The sequence below is a fragment of the Pezoporus occidentalis genome, unplaced genomic scaffold, assembly GCF_034315485.1.
Source record: "Pezoporus occidentalis ecotype Australia unplaced genomic scaffold, CSIRO_AGI_Poc_V1 ctg30, whole genome shotgun sequence".
Classification (NCBI taxonomy): domain Eukaryota; kingdom Metazoa; phylum Chordata; class Aves; order Psittaciformes; family Psittacidae; genus Pezoporus; species Pezoporus occidentalis.
In genome coordinates this window covers 4,699,191-4,720,175 of record NW_026914941.1, presented here as the reverse complement: position 1 = coordinate 4,720,175, position 20,985 = coordinate 4,699,191, and the positions used below count along the sequence as shown (strand labels likewise).

The window sequence follows — 20,985 nt, the reverse complement described above, 5'->3', positions numbered from 1 at the left end:
GTGTTCTGGTGTGGTTGTTAGACCAGTTACATGGATAGAGCATATTTACAGGGTAAGACACCAAATACAGGTATCAAAGACATCCGGACTTGTGGAGCAATCAAGGCTATCTGTAGCTGTTACAAAGCGCATTGCTGTTTAAAAATCTCAGCAGTGAGTACGGCTGTTTCTCTCCCTCTCTCTCTTTTTTTAACTGAAAACTGGCTAGAATCTCAGAAGTGAAAATCATATCTTTAAGCTTCCCAAACTAAAGAGCTTTGGGAAGAGTGTATTTGTCATTATGTTTAATTTGCACATACCTCACCAAAGAAAAGGCCAGGGGAGCTAGGCCGAGAACACAGCTGTACAGGCAGCTCAACTAATTGCCTCTCCATCCTCAACCTCATTTATCTTCATTTCTTCCCAATTATACCAAATTATCAATAGTCTCTGTTGCATCAGACTCTTAATCCCCTTTATTCAGCCAGCATTAGATAGTGGCAGATGAATTCTTGGAGGGAGTCAGGGTAAACAGCCATGAAATGCCACCTCTGGCAGATGGCATTGCTCACAAGAAATGTGACAAAACATTTGGAATTTGTTACTAGGCATTGGTATGAGAAGGCAAGCTGTCAATATTTTTTTAAATGATAATCAAGGTGGTGCGTACTTATACCACAAGCAGAAATTAATCTTGTCCAAAACCTCAAGCTTAGTTAAGTTCAGCTTGGCACTGTGCTGTTATATTTTGTTTCTGAAGCTTCGTATTTTTTCTTCTTCAGAAATATTTTCACTTCATCTGGTATTAATACAACATTTTAATAATGTCTGTTCTGATTATAGTTGTTAGTTATGGTTTTGTGTGCCTCAGAAAGAACTATGAAGACACAGAATGTCCTATACACGCAACAAATTTAGGCTGTGTTTTCTTGAATAGCTTGTTAGGCACTATTAGTCTTTTCTAGAGGTTTGATCCTGCTCCTTAGAGAAGCTAATGTAAAACTCCCACTGAAACTCATTCAGGGGAATTGCACTAGAGATTAAATGAGAGCAACCTAATGACTAGGTTTGCTGAATGAGACAAATACTCTGAAAGTCAAAGATAGATTGAACCTGTAGGATGTCCAAGTGCTGTGGTAGGTATGTATTCTGCTATTACTACAAGCAAAAATGAAAGTGGTTTTTAAAGGAAGTACAAAGTTGGCTGCTAGTATAGTCCAGGATTTTTTTGTGTGTTATTTTTAGGCTGCAAGTAAGTGAAACACAGTAGATTTCTCTGCTGACCTTTTATGTGAATTAGGTTTACTCTCAGGCTCTCCTGGTTTTGGCAGCATTCTACATTTTTTGGAAGTCAGTAATAACTTAGTGCAAGGAATCAAATGCCAGATATAAAAAATGGCTCATCTTCAGAATTAGTATATACCTTGCCAATGTTCCCTGTACTGACACAGCTTGTTGAAAGTGTGCAAGTGTCAGCACTTACTGATCGTTCATGGAACCCAGGGCTGTAAAATCTCATTGGAGAGCTTCTACAGTGATTCAGTTTGAACAGAAAAGGATCTTGGGTATCCCTTTTTCAACCTCTCATTCTCTATTAAAATCTCCAATATCACGAAGTTCTGTAGAGGGGCTTCAAGTTGGCAGAGGTTTGGAATATTGTCCGGATATATATGTAGGAGGTGCCACAAATTCTTTAATTCTTTCAAGCCATATTTTGCATGTTTGAGTTCTTTCAGTATTAGGAATTTTTGAAAATATTATAGATAAATAATTCATTTATGTCACTACAGATTAACTCAGAAGATTACAATCTGTAACATGAACTGTTCATAATTATTTAAAAGAAACAGTAAATGATAAATTGTTAAAACTTGAATGATCTGATTCTGAACCATGGTGGTAACTATCTGCCGTGGATGGCAAGATGTTCTCAAAGTCTCTCAAAATCAAGCTAAACTATCTGGCTAGTTACAGTCAAAATATGCAGTACATGCATCTCAGTGGTTGTTTCAGTAAGTTGTTAAACATGGGGAAAATAGTAAGTAAAGAACACACCAAAACCAGAAAACACTTGGTATGTGGGGAGTGAAGGGTCAATGATTATCATCACTGGAATCTGAATCCTAGTTCCTTGCTTGCTGGCTGCAGTTGTTGTGTTTAGGAGGATGTATGTTTTATCCTTTCTGGCAGGCAGCCCTACAAACTCTGTTCAAGATCTCAAAGTTAAGCTGTTTTATTTCTGGCTTGTGCATCATGAACAGTAACAAAAACATGACAGACCAAAATCTTGACCTTACTTCTCTCTGTGAAACACACGTTTCTGACAGCAGACTTTGCTTTTGCAGTAGAAGAGTTAATTTTTCTGTTGATGGTCCTTAACGAGAATACCATGTTCTAGTACAGTATTCTTATCTTTGTATAAGACAATAAATAGGCATAGAGTCACAAACCAGTTACTAAAAATATGAACAATAACCCTTTAGAGTGCAGGAGCGTCCTGGGTTCAGCAGTAGCAGTCATTTTTCTCCTTCTTAGTAGCTGGTTCAGTGCTGTGTTTCTGAGGCAGATCAGTTGTGCAAGAATGAATCGTAAACCTTTCAAAATAGTTTGGAACATTTTGTTTTCAAAATAGCATTGAACAATTAATGGTTGTCCTCTCTTTTGAGTTCACCACCAGCATGTCTGTTGAAATAATGATTATGCAGATTTTTGTAAGCCCTCTTTTGTCTGAAGCACAGTCTGTATGCTGTCAGGAGTATGGTCTCCCTGGCCCAGCTTTCCAGTGGAAAGGTACATTGTCTGCTAACCACCTCAGACTTGCTGAGGTTCCTACAAAGGTACCTGAGCATCAGAGAACAGAGGTCATTTATTATCTCCCAGGAATGGGGTTGCATATGCTTCTGACATTGACATAGCTTCAAAAGGAAGTTCAGGCTTTAACTCTAAATCAACTCCAAAAATAATACTATATATTATATAGAAGAAACTGAATAGGGGTTTATTACTTATTATTTTATCCACTATAAGAACTAGAAGACATCAAAAGAAGGCAGCAAATGTCAAATTAACCCCCCAAACATCTCCAAATAATACGAGGTAGTTTTTCATACAGTGCATAGGCAAGCTGTGGTACTTCTTGCTACAGGATATTGTAGATGCTGAAAACTAACATTCATTTAATTGAAAAACAAAATCTATTAAAGGTTATTAAATTCAAGGAAGATACCTCTGCTTTGGCAAGTTCCTAACACATAAATTGTTGGAGAGTATTATTCTGGGAAATTGTCACTTTAAGTTTTCTCTGTATTTAAACTCCTCAGTATTGCTTTTGGCCCATGTTGGAGACAAGGCATTCAGCTGGATGGGCTGTAGCTGTTTGTATGCAGTCATTCTGAGAGCCATTATTCCTTTAGTTATATTGTCCCTCCGTCCTGAAATATGACTGAGTTCCATTTTGGAAGCCATCAGTATCTAACTGCTGATACAAACATTACAAGTTTTCCCTCTCCATTATCACATGGTTAATGATCAGGTAACAAAGAAGCAAAGCATTGTTTATTAATTGGCAGAGCTTTTTTCCAGCATGTCACTTTCCTTCCGAGTCAAGCAACTTGTTTTGATGTAATATTTATGCATGACTAAAAGCAAAAGAAAATAGGTACACATAGCTAACTTTGAGCAGAGCGTTTGAATATTAGTGCATTTTAATGAAAATTTATTAGAATAGTTTGCATCTAGGAAGATGGCATTTCATCTTGCTAAATCTAACTTTAATGGGGTGCTTTGGTGGTGTAAGTTGTTTGGTATTTTGAGTTTAAATGGAGATTTTGCCCCTTTGGGCAGTTTGTATTTTTATAAAAGTCGTCTCTTACATCACACTGCATTTTCTCTTTTTCCTGTGTCTCTTTATCCATTTTGCAGCACTTTCACACTTTTTAAATAATGGTTACATGAGGAAAAGGTCATTTGTATTTTAGCAGTTGTCTACAGAAGACTGTTATGCCCAGAAGTTTTTGTTGCTGCAGCCAGTAGTTTCTCTACACTGGCCTTAGGAAGTAGAAGAAAACACTCTGTCGTATGTTAGTAGCCATTAGCCTTTTCATGTATGTAATTCGAAGGGATGCATAACCCAGTCTGTTGTTTGAAGGGGAGAGAGAGCAGATTTTATACTGCCCATTGCAGGACATTCCTGCTTTCCAAGCTAACTGCCAGTAAGGAGTTACCTTATTGTTCCGGTATTGTGCTTTAGCACTATAATCACCAGTCATAATATAGGAACTTCAGTACACGTTGTATTTACCACCACCTTATTTCTTTTTCTCTTTTAATTTTAAAGAAAGCAATTGATAATATGGGAGGGATGGTTAGGTTCCTAAATAAACATGTCTGTGCTTTTATCTTCAAAAAAGTTATCTTCCTGAAATTATTTGTTCATAATTAAATTGGCATCAAATATTCTGACATATTCCCACTTATCGTCAGTTTCCTGTTTGCTGTGAAATAAACTTTGCTTCTGCTGTCATTAAGACTTTTCAAAGAGTTTAGAAATTATATTCAGGTTTCAGATGCCTTCTTATTGTATAATTATCAACAGATTACTTCACCTAAGTTCTGACAGACATATTTTTTAAGTATGACTGACTGATGGACAGATTGGGAATTGCTGAATTAATGGGCACATTTCAAAGCTTTGGCAGGGCTAAGCAGTAATTACATCTGCTGAACCACTTGATAAGTTTTTGGAAGTAGCCCAGTAAAGCCATCCCTGGAATTCTTGAGTTTTAGTATCTTACCCTGCACACTTCCATGGCTTTTGTGAAGGACATAATCCAGAAGTTGCTAGAGCTGAATACACACAGCTAAACAAATCAATGCATTAAAGCTTTAAATGCATTGCAAATATTCCATTTAGATTTTCAGGTAGGTGTCATGCTCTTGGAGCTGATTAAAAATCTCATTCCTAATTTAAAATAAAAAAATTGTCCACACTTGCATGGTCCCCATAAATAACATCACCTACTGCTAATATGAGGGGCAGAATTTGGTCATAATCCTGACCAGGAGCGGTTTTATGCTTTTCTGACAGGAAAGCGAGTTTAGCAGGCATATAATCTGGGTGGCATCTTTGTATCCTTACTGTATTGAGATTCTCCGTTTATCAAATACAACAGAAATTGTTTTCTACCTGTTGTTCTTCTCCTGGAACATTCATATGCTGATACCATGAATAGAGTTGATGGAACGTTGTAGGCTGAAGTATTTTCAGCAGAGGATATTCTGTGCAGGTGAAAAAAAGTGACTGTTTTTCCCAGTATTGAGGTAAGATAAGGATATTGGTAAAAGCAAATAGTCTGGGACACCTGAAAATACTGGGGCTGGGAGTGCTGGCAAATAGGCCTATGTTGTTTCAGGAGTGCTGGGGTTCTAGACAAGCAAAAAAAAATTTCAAAGGCCTTGTGTGTGCTGGACACTTACAAAAGAAGTTAGGGGTGATAAATACTTCGATACTCTCAGTGCTGAAATAGCAGTGCACTGAATTCTTTTTCCTTTGCAGCTGATGTTATGTTTAATATGCCCAACAGCTTGAAAAATAAGTTAAAAAATAATTTTAGACTAAAATTGGTATTGCTTTTCACAATTTGAGTTCAATTCCTCAGAAATGCATCACAACAAAAAAATAAAATGACAGCGATTGAAGCAGTGTGGTGGTTCAATTCAAAGGTACCTCTGACAGAGTGGTTTTCATTTAGCCAGACCAGACAGTTTTGAGGCTGATAAAATGAATTTGAAACCAAATGAAAAGAAACTGTCACCAAATTGGACTTTGATTACTTTCTGGAGATCTTTTAATACTTAAAAACAAGACACTAATTTAATCATCACAAACATACCTTCACCAAAACCAGTTGGTTTGATTTTCCTTTGAAAAACAGAAATGCAGAGAGAGGTTTATTGCTAGAAAACACAGAGCTTTAAGAGTTTTCTTATAAAATTACTAAAATGGGTGAGTAGTAGCAGTTTAAGAAAATGAAACTGATCTTATCTCTTGCATTCCTTCAACTAAACAAAATGAAGCTTAAACAGAGAAGCTTTGCTTACAGACATGTACAGGACTGTCAATAACCTTGCAGAGGCTTTATGACTACAGTGGATTTCATCAGTGGCATACACATGTATTGCTTAGTCTGATTTTACCTATTTGTCCGTGTTACCTACGATTTAACTCCCTGTGCATCTGAACTCATCCGAATTCACTGTTCATAGGGATGTGGGAAGAGAGACATCCAGAATCTGGCTGCTGGGCTGTAAAATGACATTAAGGGAATGCTTACCTCTCACCACATTTTAATTTAGAAGTGAACGGGCTGGGGTTTGTTGCATTAGTTTTGCTTTTTCTTGGTTAAACAGAAGTGTAATTCATGCACTGATGACTGTAAGTGCTCTCAAATAACCCGTTAAGATGGGTAAATGCCAGACCTTAATAGTTAAATATACTCCTCTTTTTATCAAATCCATATAGACTCCATCTTTATCTGCACCCCACAAAACAGGCACTGTTTCATGTAGGTGACTGTGTATGGTGCAGTCAGGCATGCCTTTTTTTCCACCCACATTATGCATTTAGCTGCAAATCTGAGATCAGAAGTGTGCACCACACATCTGCTGTGTGGCCTGAACCAGGTAGTTGAAGCAGGCCAGGCTTTTTTTCAGCTGCTTCAGCTGGGCAGCCACTGCTTTCTGCAGCCCTTTAGGAAGCTGAACAGCTAATATCTCTGCCTTTTCTTCTCACTTCAGCATGGCTACATTAAGGAAACCACAGTCAATGTGCTTGCTTCTGACAGTCATCAGGAGCTCTGGAAGATGGAGGTTCTTGTCTCTCTTGCCCTTTTTCAATGCTGAGTACAATCTGGTTTGGGACAAGATCGACTAGAATGCAAACAAGATAAGGAAAAATTACCTTTTTGTCCTTTAGTTTTATCTGTTGGAGAGAAGGTCATATGGGTAGTAGGTAATAGTGTTAAACATAAAGCTTTCTGTAAAGTGTATGAATGATGTATTGGCATTTTGACAAATCAACAGACTTCTGAGTGCTCTAATAGTATTCCTATGGCACTTATGAATCAAGTTACTAATATTTTAAAATGGGATATTATTTCTCATTTAAACAAAAAGTTACATTTCCCCTCATCTAAAGGAGGGAAGTCGAATTGTTGCCGTCTCATTCTCCTTAATGTTGTATGTTTGCTTTTTGTTGCATGTATTTTTTCCCCTTTTGTTTTCTATATACCTAAAATCAATCACGTGAAGTCTGTCTCTTTTTTCAGTACCATGGATCATTGTTTAGACTCCTTTACCCCTATATTAAAAAGAATGAGATCTTTCACTAGCTTAGTATGGGCAAAGGATTTGTTTTTTTTTTCCCTAATGCAAGTTTCTTCAAACCAAACCTTTTGAATATTATGAGAGAAGAAAATTCAGCTCCCATACCTCTATTTCTCTGTGCTGTATGGTGTGACTCATGTTACAAAGTTTTATTTTAGTTTCAGCTGTAAGCTCATCATACCAAGGCCAGCATTTAGAGTCAAAACATGACATCTTTACCTGACACCTATTTGGACAAAAACTGACAATGAACAAAAATCTCCAGAAAAATTGTGGCTAGACCTAAATTTAAAGTATTAAGAAGGATTTATTTTTTATAGGTATATTTGCTTCTAACTGTTACGGTAACAAAGAGTTTGAGTATATACATTGATATGTATATATGTCAAATAAGTATTTGCTGATAAAAAATGCTGACAGCTGTGTTACTAAATAAGGAAATGTGTATGCTCAAAAATAAATACTTTCTTAAAAAGTTGTGTGACAGTAAAAGGACTGAGTATATTACCACAGGCTTGGATTTTACATATTTGGTTTATAATGTGTATCTAGTTCTGGCTTGCTATTAATTTATATGTAATTTTTTCTTATGGAAATCGATAATGCAGGCAAGGATGCAAGTTTTCTGTTTAAAGTATTACTTTTCAGCTGTGCAAAGCAGCTGTGGTTAGGATGAGTTGGCCGTGTTTGTGGTATGGAGCACAGTAGCAGGACCCATGAGATCTGACTGCTCTTCAGTTTCACCATTAGTCTACCAGGTAGCATGGAGGAAGTTGCTTCATAATTCTGCACCTTAACTTCCCACTTGGAAATAATCCAAGTGCCCTTATAAACCACTTCACAATTGAACAGTTCAAGGCAAGAAGAAGTTCTAATTATTATTTTCTTTTTAAGAGGCTTGATACTGCATAGGATATGCAGTCCAGATTAAATGGTGAAGCTGTTATCTTTGTGGTATACTGCAGACTACAGGATACATTTCATTTAACATGTTCCTTTATTATACATTATATGCTCAGCAGTATTTTTTTACTTTCTCTAAGGAGAAGTGATAGGGAACATAAGAATACAGGAATGGTCTGTAGAGATAAGTGTATTGCAATTTATTCTTGTGTTGCTGGCACTGAATACTGGAGCAGATTTACAAGTGAAATTTGCAGGAAGAAAGTTATTACTGTCCCCATCTGTAAGGAAAACTGGTCCACTGATTTGGACTATACAACATAATTTAAATTCAGTTTCCTATTCCATTGGAAGTTTCCTGTGTTCCCTTAAGCAAGTCACTTCTTTTCACAGTGCAGTTCTCCAACTGTAAAATAGGAGTAACTGTGCTTTCCTACGGAATGTGCATCAGTTGTAAATCTGGGCACAGGAAGCTGGTAGGGCACTCTGATACTGCAGTTTCAGAGCTATGGAAGTATGATGGGTAGGTGCACAAGGCTTTGGAAAGAGAAGAGGAACTTCCAGAAATAAGTAAATGAGCTGAGAGCTTAGACCATCTGTGCCTGGGGTTAGATACTAGAGAAAAATAACTGGGGTGAGGAAGACCTTTAGAATTTAGAGATTGGTGCCTAATTTTTGTGGCGCCTGCCCTGATACATGAAGTTACATGTATGAATTTTGTTTCTAAACAAAAAAAGTCATGCTAAGGTGCACGTCATATGTTAAATTTACTGAAGAAGCGCATGGGGAAAACCAAAGCTCATTTGGTAAAACCAAACTCTAAGCATTTCCTCCTAAAATCTTTTCAAAATTACACATATAACTTGAAAAATACATTACCAAATAATACCACCTGTGCTTCACAAGAGTCAAAATGAACAACTTCTGTACTAAGGAGCAATCAAATGTTATTTGAATGAGCTGATATACAGTATATTAAATAACAAAGATGCTGACACAGCCTTAACTGTAGTAGTTCTTCTAATTACTGCACTATGCCATGTTATATTATATCACATGGCATAATTTAATGTATCTTTCTTTGTCAGTGTATTACTCATCATTTTACAAATTACAAATCTTTTATAAGAAGGTAATTCATACTTGGACATAGTGCTAAAATGATGGAGTGTTTTCCTTTTTTCTCAGTCATTGATCTTTCAAACTTTTGCATTTAGCAGTATTAATCACGTTTATTAGCTAAGTGTTGTCATAAAGAGTGGAATTTTTCTGTTACTTTCATATTCAATTAAAATGTTTTTTGTTTGCTGCCTCTGCCTCTATCTGCTGCATCACAGTAATCTATTTACTTACTCTAATTGAAATTCCTGTTCATAAACTCACAACAAAGTCAATACTGCAGTTAGGCATTTTCATAACAATCTATAATCTAATTGAAAATGTGGGTGTATCTGGGAAGGGAGTGTACTGAAAATATCTTTTACCTATAGCAGTGCTTAATCTTACTTTTTAGGTGGCTTGTTTTTTGGACCAGATGTATTTTAGAATTCACTAACATGGTCTACTTAACTGCTGTTTAAAAGGAACTTGTTATTCAAGTGTATAAGTGTAATACTGAAGAAAACTATGATCTGTCAGATTGCTGCAGAAGTCCAAACAAATATTCTAGACCAAACATGAGTGCCTAGTTCACTGTGCTGTTTTTGTTGTAGACAGTAATTACTATGCATAATAGATATCTGGACTCTTTAAATTTAAATTCCTGAATATTGATTATTTCCAAGCCTAACCTAGTGCCTGGCTTGTTTAACCTAGCAAAGTGAAGTGTTTCACTTAGGACATCCCCAGGATCAAACCCAGCAGCGGAGGGAAAGCTCTTCAAGTTCAAAGATAACGTAGCAGCAGGGCAAATTGTTGTGACCTGTTCTGGGATGAATTTAAGCTAGAATGCTTGTGAGCATGGAGGAATTGAATAGCTGAGCAACCCTCCAGTAAGATTAACAGCAGTGAGAGACCTGACAGGCCCGAGGGTGGACACAGATTAGTGTCTGGCAGGGACTGGGTGGCCTGATTCCCTGTGATAGCAGGAAATGGTTTTCAGTGTCTGAGATGTTCTCTTTCTGCCTTATTTACTTAATTGTGACTGATGTTTACTTGGATGATTTTATCCTTAAACATATAGGTTTTCCTGCTTCCAGAAAGTACTGTTATGAAGGTAGGTGATGCTGAAAGTTTCTAATAATATTTTTTGCCTGGTGTGTATTTATTACTACATTAAAAAATCTTCAGGTGTCCTTTCAGGTGCTGTGTTTGTCCTTGGTGCTTAGCCATGCAAAGAGTATTAGCTTGCTGCTAACCAAGCAAAATGTCCTTTAAAGAAAAGTAGATGCCATTTATGGTTTCTTTGTTTGTACTTTGTTTTGCAGGTGGAAGTGAATCCTCCTGGGATAAAGACAAACTTCAGTCTCCCATTACAACAGGATCACAGCACAGCATTGGTCATCCCACACTGTCAGGGCAGTCAAGCCTTGGAAGTGCACACCCACTCAGCCCTCTCCAACAGAATCACCTGCTTACCAACAGTATGTACTGTGCTCTTAGAGAGGGGAAAAGAAGTACAAGGAGCTCTGCTTGGAGGCTGGGCTTGCATTACTTCCCAGCATCCTGGAGGTGGGGAAAAGGATGGGAGGTACATGAGTTGACAGAGGGTCAGTCCTCTCATTGTCTGCTGCACTTGTGCATGATGTCCAAGCCACCCACTGGGATACAGCCACCCACTGCTGGGCTGGGGATTGTCAGTCCTTAATTGACATTTCCATGTCCTGGGCTGAAGGGAAAATAGCCATAAAGCTGCTTAAAATTTTAGCTATGTGAAAAAATTCTCTTCCAAGTGAAAATGCTGACCACCAAATAAAGATATGAGGGTCACGAATATATGCAAAATGTCTAGTTAAATGCGAGCAGAAGCAGTCCCTCTGCCTTGTTTTGCCTTCTACCTGCCAGGTGTGGGCAAGGTTATCCATTGAACCCAGCTATCCAAAGCAAGTAGAACAAAATATCACAGATGAAGTTTGGATTTGGAATTTAAAGTTCCCTTTCAAACCTTTCTCTCTTCCATACCATAGGAAGGGAGTGGGTGCAAAGCCAGCAGTTCCCCTTTACACCCAAAGAGGGAAGGAAGGGAAAATTATTCCAAGAAAGATGTCAAGGATTAATATTCTAAAAATTAGTGAGAAGTTAATTCTAACAGATTATGATGGATGAAAAATGAAAGTCTCACTGTTTCTGAATTCTTTTTGTTTAAGCTCTTCATCCTCAAGAGTTTTGAAAGTTGATTTTTTGGTATTTTAATGAATGAATGACACAATTCTAGGAGCAGATAGTTCTTTGTTGCCTGTGTAGGGCTCCAGACTTGAACAAAGCAAAGCCATTGAAATGGCTCCTACACTGCGGATCTGCTTTGTTCGTGGAAGGTATGGACCTGGGCATTTTGGGTTAGTGTCAGTAGTTAGGAATCAGTAGATCATAGAACCCAAGATCACCATGGTTTATTCTTTCATTTTAGATTCTTGTATAATTCTGTGCATACAGGTATATTGTGTTCTTTGCAGTTTAAAGAAAACTTCAAAGTTATTTTCCAGTAGATTTTGTAGTAAGCAAATGTCTATAGGCCATTAAAGGGTTTATTGAATGTCAGACATTATGTCCAATGATTTGCAAGTGTAGGATATATTTTCTTCATAGTCCTCTGAAATGTTTGACGGATTGTGTCTTAAAACTGGTGATGTGCTGTTAAATTCTGTTTGTAGTTTGCATTTAGTTTGCATGTCAATTGGACTTTAAGTAGACATACAACTCAATGTGGCCAGATGGTGTCTGGGAGTTTTGGAACTCTATAGAGTATGAGGAAAGATTATTGGGCTGTTAAGGGAGACATTCAGGGGAACAAAGGCTTATGGATGTAAGCGCTGAAGGGGATTTTCAGCATGGTTTAAAGTGAAGGGAGATGTATGTGGGTGTTGCTTATCACTTATCATAATTAATACTGGCATGGATCATCATATAAAGTATATAGTGAATCATAAGACATCACAGTTGTTGATCATGATATACTCAAGCTAAACAGAAATAATGTGGGAGCTAAGAATAAATATGTTTTTGCCTTTCGTGGTGGGCACAGTGGTGTTTTTATATCACTATAGTCAAATCATATTGGAATAACATAAGCTATATCAGTCAGTGATATTTTTTGTTGTGGGTTCTGTCATACCCCCAAATGGTGACTGGTCTTCTCATTTAGAGCCAAAAGTTAAAAAACTTTTAGAAATAATTAACATCAATAGCAAATGGTTAGGACTAGTTATATGATTATGTTATTCACTACTTGTACCTGAGATTTTTAATGAGACTTTATCATCTACATTTCATTTAGGAAAATAATATGACATTTTCTCTGGGTGAATGAGCCCTCTTTTTTTCTGAAAAAAATAATTTTGGATACCCAAAGGTAGCTTCAAGTGGTCTCTTTAATGAATTCTTAAATGCAAAATAACCCTAAAACAATTTTTTAAGTGAATTGATGTCTTTGTCTTGCTTTCCATTGTAGTAATTACTAAATACAGCAAGTAATATGCATGCTGAAGTAGATATTAATGAAATATGAGAAATCCAGTTCTTGGTAGCAGTAACATCACCTTTTTGGCAAAGTCAAGATCTGCAAGTTGGTCCAAATGAATTTCGTACTTTCTTAAATTGTTTTATATCCATAGCAGAAGATGATTTAAAATGACTTTTTGGAAATTAAATAAACCTCTGGAAACAATTTTAAACTCTCATTGCATGTTCCAGTTCACAGACCTTCTGTATAAGAGTTCAGTACTGTCTGTAGTCCAACCCTCAGCTTCCTGTGTTCAAGAAATAGTCCTAATATAAAAATCTAGTCTCAGTTTGCTGTGTATGTGAATTAAGAATAGTAAGAGGACTTGGTAGGAATATATTGTCAGGTAAAATTATTAATAAATATTAGTTGGATGTACTGAAAGAATATGCAAATATCTGCATGTTTTGTGGGTTTTGTTTTTTTTGCTCTTAATAGAGATTACTGAATTTACACACTGTTGTATGTTCATTTTACTATTATTACGTTACTTTACAGCTGTATGTTTCTTTCCATAATGCAAATCATACAGCCTTTTCTGGCATGCAAAGACAATTAATCCCTGTGTAACATCAAAATTATTAACACAATAATACTGAGTTTGACTGATCAATGTTCCAGTAGAATACAGAGCCTTAAGAATGAAGGTGTTGGATTATAAAAGGAAGGACCGACACACATAACCTGTCCATGCTCTCTTCTAGGGATAGACCTGCCGTTCATGATGATGCCCCACCCTCTGCTTCCCGTCAGCCTACCTCCTGCTTCGGTTGCAATGGCAATGAATCAGATGAACCACCTCAATACAATAGCTAACATGGCTGCAGCAGCCCAAATGCACAGTCCTCTTTCCAGGGCGGGGGCCTCTGTTATAAAGGTAAGAGTAATATACGAGACTTAAAAGCTTTTCATGGGTAACAAAAATATTTGCAGTGACTTTCTTAAGGAAGATAACTAAGAGCTTATACTGCCTAGAGGACACCTGGTCTGCTGTTCCTGATAGTGCTTCAGTCTGAGGAAATGCCCATGAGTACAGTCAAAAAGTTAAGATGATGTGCTCTATCTACAAATCTGTAATGTAATTAAAAACAGAAGCTAACTCTCACTCATTCACTAGGGGAATTAACAGTGCTGCATCTGTGAAAGCTCAAAAGCTATTCTAAAATGTTGTTTAAAATCAAACTTAATGTTACACTTCAAAGAAAATGCTATAGAATGTAACAGAAACTCTAATGCGGTGTAATTCCAGAACAGGTTAGTAGCAGAGAAAATAATCAGAAATACCTTAGTGAGTACAGTCTCTGCTAGCCACACTAAATATCCTTCTGGCTGGATAAAAATTGTTTCCTACTTCGGAAAGACTTCTGGTAGTCTCTTCAAAGCAGGTTGCTCAGAAAATTTTAAGCCTGTGTTGATTGCTGCAGAACTGCCACACGCTAAAAATATGTTAAGACAAGAAAATTTCAAAGTAGAAGGATACAGGATCAGTGCATGTGAAGGATTGGTGCTATGGCGTTCTCTAAAACACAGTGTGTCTTCCTCTTACTGAGCAAAAATGAAAGGCTTTGTGAGTCTTTTATGTGTATTTTCAGGCAAGTGTATGTTTCTTGTTGAGGAAATTTCGTCACTTTTGGAAGGTAGTGACTATAATGCATTTGTCTTTGTTTTTAAATATGCAAGTCTGTAGAGCTGCCTGTTCTGGGAGGTACAGGTCTTTTAGCTTTCATATTTATGCTTATTTACACTCATGTATCCCTGTCACTCTGGAATCCTAAAATTCTGAGTTACTTTATTATAGTAATTCTCACTGATTTGCTGAATTAATCTCTTATATCTTTATTGTAAAAATCTTAATTATCAAATATCTTTATTTAATCATTGAGAAAGCTTCTGTTGCTAATACCATTATGAACTTTTGTTACTACATCAAGTAGGGAAAGTAGTAGTACACAACCACATTTCTTTTTCACGCGTGTATTTACTGATATCAACATCCCTTCAAAGAAGAAAGCAAATCTTTTCTGTCATGTTACAGTAGCATAAAGTATTATGTGTCTCTGTTGCTGTGGTTCTGGAGATCTTTGATTTTCTTCTGATCTTATTCCTTGGCCCAAGCATCTCCAAAATTGTCTTAGGTTGTTTCTCTTAGTCTTGAAGACTAACATATTGGGTTTTGGATTCTGGGAGGCTTCTAAAATTCAGGGGGGGCTGTCTCCAGTTAGGGACTATTTAGGATTAAGATCTATAAAAGATCCTTATCATCAATATGTCCACACAGTTATTGACTGGGCAGGGGAAAAGTGATACCTCTGATGTCCAACTGTGCATTAGTTAGTACAAGTCACTGGATTGTTAGAAATTAATTGAGGTTCCATTTGTTTCACTCAGTAGCCTTTTCTTTAACTGTTCAGAGACCTCTTGAGAAAATCATAACTTAAATACAACAGTGGAATATGCTTTGATTATATTTGAAATGCTGTCAGTATGTCAAAATTAAGAGTAAATATGTATTTGTAAGCAGTGCTAGTTCTTTCTAACATAAGCTACAGTTTTTGCAGTTAGGTTTAGCAGGCCCTTGCTGATCCTAGTTACTCATTTACAGCTATTTTTACCCCAGCACCTGCACTGGAGGATACACAGTATCTCCGCAGCAGCAGTAGGTCTCACTAGCACTCTAATGGGAATTATATCCTCTACATGATGTAAAGGAAAATACACCAGTAGCTAATGTGACAGAGGGAAAATGTGCCTCCATTGCTGTGTTACTCTTACCTGTCAAGTGATGCTGCATCTTCCTCTTGTTTGTTGTGAGTGCTGAAACAGTAAATGAATTTTATTACAGAGTGTGAGGCTCTTTTTGTCCTTTCCTACCCTTATGTACAATCATCTAGTTCTGAATGATGACCAATTAAGGCAAAATCCTTGTACAAAACAGGTAAAAGAAAATCATTGCCACTGTTGTTATGTCAGCAGTGTTACTTTTATTAGATAACATTCTTTAAGTGTATTTAATAAGTACAAAAATGACTAGTTTTAGATAGACTGCAACCTCATGTCATTACTTAAAATGGAAGAAATGAATTGAATATATTGAGTGTGTATCTGTTTCCATACTCTGATGACTAAAACACCACTTGGCCTGTTTCCTAAAGGTGTGAGAATCAGCTGCTTTATACAGGTTTTGAATGAAGTCATTATGCTTTTTATATCACATTTGCCATTTAGAAATAAGCTGTTCTACCAAGATATGCATGATCAGCAAAGTTAACATTTAGTGCTCCAGAAAGAAATGTCATAACTATGAAACTTGATTTCTTCCTGACAGGCACACTGTAAATTAAGCAGGCACAATGGCCAGGCTCACTAAACCTTTTTGGCCATCTATAACATGATCTGATGTGATTATAGCAGCACCCACTAGCACTACTACAGCTACAGTTCTGACAGTGCCCCTGTAATAAATCCCATCTTTCAGGGATTTTACTGGGCATCTGAAAGATCCTGTTTGAAACTTGTCTCAAATGATTCTGGAGAACCTGTATAATGGAGGGTCTCATGTGGCAAACACAAAATTTGACAGTACCACTGACTTCACCACTGTCCCTGTTCTCCCTGTTGTGTCTACTGTCCTGTTAGTTCTGTTTTTTTCCAGAACTATTCTTCAGCTGGATGAAGTCTGGCATCCAGTCACTATGTAAAAGGCCTAGGTGTAAAACGCTTTGCCAGCCTGGTCTTGAGGGCCTCTCTGGGGCAGAACTTAGCTGAAGTACACCTGAATCATGGTTTAGGATAGAAACAGTAGTGAATAAACATAGTCCTTTACTCTCATCCAATAGTTTTGTTCCCGTAACTCTACTTGGTGACAGTATTCTTAGGTCTTTAGAAGCAATATTTGGATGGGCTCTTTACAGAAAAGAGAAAGGATTTCACTGAAGGTTATGGAACAACTCAACTCCAGAGAGCAGTAACTGTATAACATTAAGATTTTTATTTTACAGTGGACCTATAATGAAGATGATCGATTATGTAACAAATCACATGACTGTTATGCATTCACAGCATATTATGCAGTTTATCATAAAGGTGCTGTTAACATGTATGCTGAGAACACCAATTTAACAGGATGCTGAAAGCACACCTAAATCATAACAGATCATTTGAATGAAATTGGGTCCAAAGGAGCTGAGACTTCACAGCATGTAATGTGGATGGCATGTATATGAAGATGTCTCTCAGCAAAAATGGGACTACCTCTTCTGTTCACTGACAGACCTCAGAATAAGACCATGCCCATATAGAGGGGGCATGCCTGTCCATAGAGGCTTTGAGCAGTGTCCATAGAGGCTTTGAGCAGTGGATCGTCAGGCTATGTACAGGAAGGGTAGCAGGAGTATTAAGGTAGTGTCATCAGTTCCAAAGTCTTTATTTATGCTGGTTAAGCCAGAAGAGGCTTATATGATTAAAAAACATACTAGCTTGCACTGCATAATTTCAGCCAAAAGGCAGGGAGAGAGGGCAGGGGGAGGTTTGGGAACAAATGTATAAGGAGAACTGGAGTTTCTGGCGCTATGACTATGTGAAACTGTAAGTACTGAAAGGCCACTTTCCCAGATGTCCTTTGAAAGAGGTTAGTGGGAGATACTGTGAAATTGTGGGAACCGAATCCAAACCAGGGGCTTTGAGCGGCTCCCTTTTGTGTTAGATATCAAACGACTACTGAGATAATGAGGCAAACTTTTACCCCAGAGTTCCGAGAGCCTCTTTTTCACTTTTATCCCAATTTTTCCTTGCTGCTTGTTCAATTCACCCAACATGTTTTGCACTTTCTTTGCTTCTTTTGCTCATGTCTCACCCTTCCTCCTCCATCTCTCCCCTTTTTCATTCCCTCTCCCTTTCCTTCTGGCTCTCCATCAGCCTCTTCTGAGCCACTAAGAGATGTGCTTCTGAGTAGGAGTTTTCTGCAAATTGGTTTCATGCTGTCCATTTTTCTTCTGTCATCATTCCCTCATGCTTGCTGTATTCCTACTTTTCACTTACTCTTTCTGCTCTTGTGCCATTTGTCCCTAATTGTGAGCTGGATATTTGTTGAATACAGCTGGAAAACCAAGAGGAAAAAAGTTAAAATCTAAAAACCCCACCACCCTTGCTCCAAAAAAAAAAAAACCCAAAAGGACATTTTAGGTGAAACACAGTGTTTTGTTTTGAAAGGGAAACTGGAATCTTGTACTTCACAGCAACCATACACAATTCACAGTTTCCGGCTGAATATTTTTGTCTGCTGATAAACAGAGGAAAGTGTTGTTTGTACAGTGTGATCTAGACATGCAGTAGAGATTTTGGAGTCTCCTTTTCTTTGTGTTCTGTTCTCCTGATTTTGCGGGATTGTTAAAGCATTTGTAAAAGATGTATATGACATGATTTTAAATTCCCTGAAGAGAATACAGATGGGCTGTGTAATTATTGCTGAGAGGTGCTATTTTCTGTGTGCTGTACAACTCACATTCATAATATTTACTTGACAGCCAGAAAAATGTGGCCATCTCCGAATACTCTGAAACAATTCTTCTTGGTATAAAAACATTTCTTGTTACAGAATGTATAACATATTTAATTTCATATCTCTCTCTGCATTCAGTTCATTCTGAATTGCTTTTGGAATATTACAACATTTATAAAATAAAACTTTTGTAAAATTTAAGATCTTTTTCTCATTATTAGATTTATTCTGTCCTGTTTCATAGCATGTGTTCATTGCTGGCAGGTTATTCCTGAAATGGGCATTAGAATATGCTGGGGGAGTGACATGTGAAACAGTGATTTGAGTTGGTGTTACCTTGCAGGTGAGTAGGAAGGACTGGCAAGAGTTCCTGCCCCTCGTCTGGCTGGAGCTATAATGCAGCTCCAGTTGTGTAGTCACTGGGGTAGCTCGTGCATAAAGAGGCTGAATTTTGCCTTGTGCCTTGTGCCTCTATTTGTATGAGAAGATGAGTAGTATCTATAAATGTCAGCTGTTTGAAAGACAGTGTTACGTCAGTGTGGGCAGAAAACACATGTAGCACATAGCCTCCTTTGCTGAATTTGTTCCAGGCCACAGACATGGTCCAGCAGTCTTCTGGTCAGATGCTGTGCTTACTTTATGCACAGGCAGTTGGTATAGTTCTTTTATTTTAGAGTAGCAAGCATATTTAGCACTGTTAGGTATATGGTTGGACTTAATGATATTAAAGGTCTTTTCCAACGTAAATGATTCTGTGATTTTGTGTTTCTAAGTTTGCTTCTTACAAGGCTAATTCTGTGGCTGTATCTGTAGTGAAGAAGTTAATGTGCAGTTTTGTATCTTTTTATTCCCTGAAACAGAGAAACTGCTATGTTGGGTGATGTTTAGGTCCTTACAAATTGCATTAAATACCCTTCTGATCTCTCCATCTTTGAAGGGAGTCATATCCCTCTTCCTGCAATGCCAAGAATGCCTTGCTTGTTAACTCTGAGATGCAGAGTTAAGCAATGAATACTTAAACTTGGAAATTGAAAAAATACAGTAAGAAGCATCTATTTTTTTGCAAAGCTTTCAAGGGAATGTTACAAGGTCAGGCACATACTAGCTTTTAGTTTTGGCTCAGGTCTTTTTACTATTGGCTTAGTCAATGTATTTGTACTTAATAACTGATATACCTATAGCATAGATCAGATACAACATTATCATCATTAGTCCTGAGAGTGCCTTTCTTTCACTCAGTAACAGTACTGGGTGGAACAGTTCATAGGAGGGGTACAAGTAGAAAGTTTCCATTACCAGATCCTTTCCGATTTTAGTCAGTATTATGCTTTTAGATTCAAATGATAATGAAAATGTAAAATCTTAATATACGAGTGAAGGCTGACAGTTTTCACAGTGACTGCTGATTTAAGAAATGGTGAAGAAGGAAGCTCTTTGGCTCTTTACCAATACCATCGTATTAGCTGCAGGTTTCTGTTTGGCTGAGCAGCTGGCAATTAATGAATTGATAGGAAGTAGTCACAAGGTAATGGAATTAGCAAGTGAACATCTGGTATTAAAAATCAGTAAACATAGAAAAGTTTTTATGAATTTTCAAATTTGGTGGGAAAATAATTGCCAGTCGACTACAACTGTAACAACTGTATATACACAGTGAAAAAAAAAGGGTATTTTAAATGGCGAAGTAGATATTTTTAAGTGAATGACTTCCCGATGCACTGCAAAAGATGAATGGAATCCAGCTGGCTTTCAGACGTACAGATCCTATCTTAGTTTTCAGACCAGCTGTTTACCTTGTTCATCTCCAGTTCTTAACAGCACTTGGAGATTCTATAAGTAGCTCAGAAGACCAGCTCACCCATAGTCTTTGCATGTGTCCATTTCCAGACTAAGATGATTCAAAATACAAACCACTGTTCTCTTGCCCAGAAATTGTAACTCTAACCATGGCATTTCTTGTAGGCCACTCTCTGGCATCATTTCAGATTTAGCACAGCTCCTGCTAACCATTTCAGGATCATTCAAGATCATTCTTTTTCTTTGAAAAGCCTGAATGCCAGTTATGCATAACATATGTAATGCATAATAAAGACTGTAAACTTCAGAACAATATTAAAAAATGTACTTTATATTAGAATCCAAATAGTATTGGTATCAATTAAGAATATTAGCAGTTCAGTTCTTTGCTAACTGAAATTGTGTTAACTTCTCATGTTCTCCTCTTTTATTGAGAATGGAATTTAGCCAGGAAGATAGGAGCAGCAGTGGCACATGCATGGAATTGTGGTGGTTTGAGACAGGAGGTGAGGAGGTCTGCAGCCATTCTGCTGGTTGGCTGCTTCTGGCTTCACAAACCCCTCCAGAGACATGGGGCTCTAGTTTCTAGATTTGTTTAACTGTGTGGTCCATTTTGCGAACCTGAATGGTGTTTTGGCAAGCACTGGGAGATTGAGGTGTGTCACAAGAAATATTCCAGTTGGGAACTAGGATGGAGATTAATGCTGGAAAATTTATTCTGCCAGAGCGTATGAACTCCCTGTTTTTCCAACATGGTCGTCAGCTCTAA

General features: G+C 37.4%; 1 protein-coding gene across 5 annotated transcripts in view; it reads left to right on the top strand.

Annotated features, from left to right (window-relative positions):
- DACH2 (dachshund family transcription factor 2) overlaps positions 1 to 20,985 on the top strand; it is a 283,607-nt gene that overhangs the window by 202,784 nt on the left and 59,838 nt on the right. For all 5 annotated transcript variants that reach the window (XM_062627457.1, XM_062627455.1, XM_062627459.1 and 2 more), the window contains exons 4-5: positions 10,692 to 10,847; positions 13,627 to 13,799. In XM_062627457.1, coding sequence (XP_062483441.1) covers positions 10,692 to 10,847; positions 13,627 to 13,799 — 329 coding nt within the window. The remainder of the gene's footprint in view (positions 1 to 10,691; positions 10,848 to 13,626; positions 13,800 to 20,985) is intronic.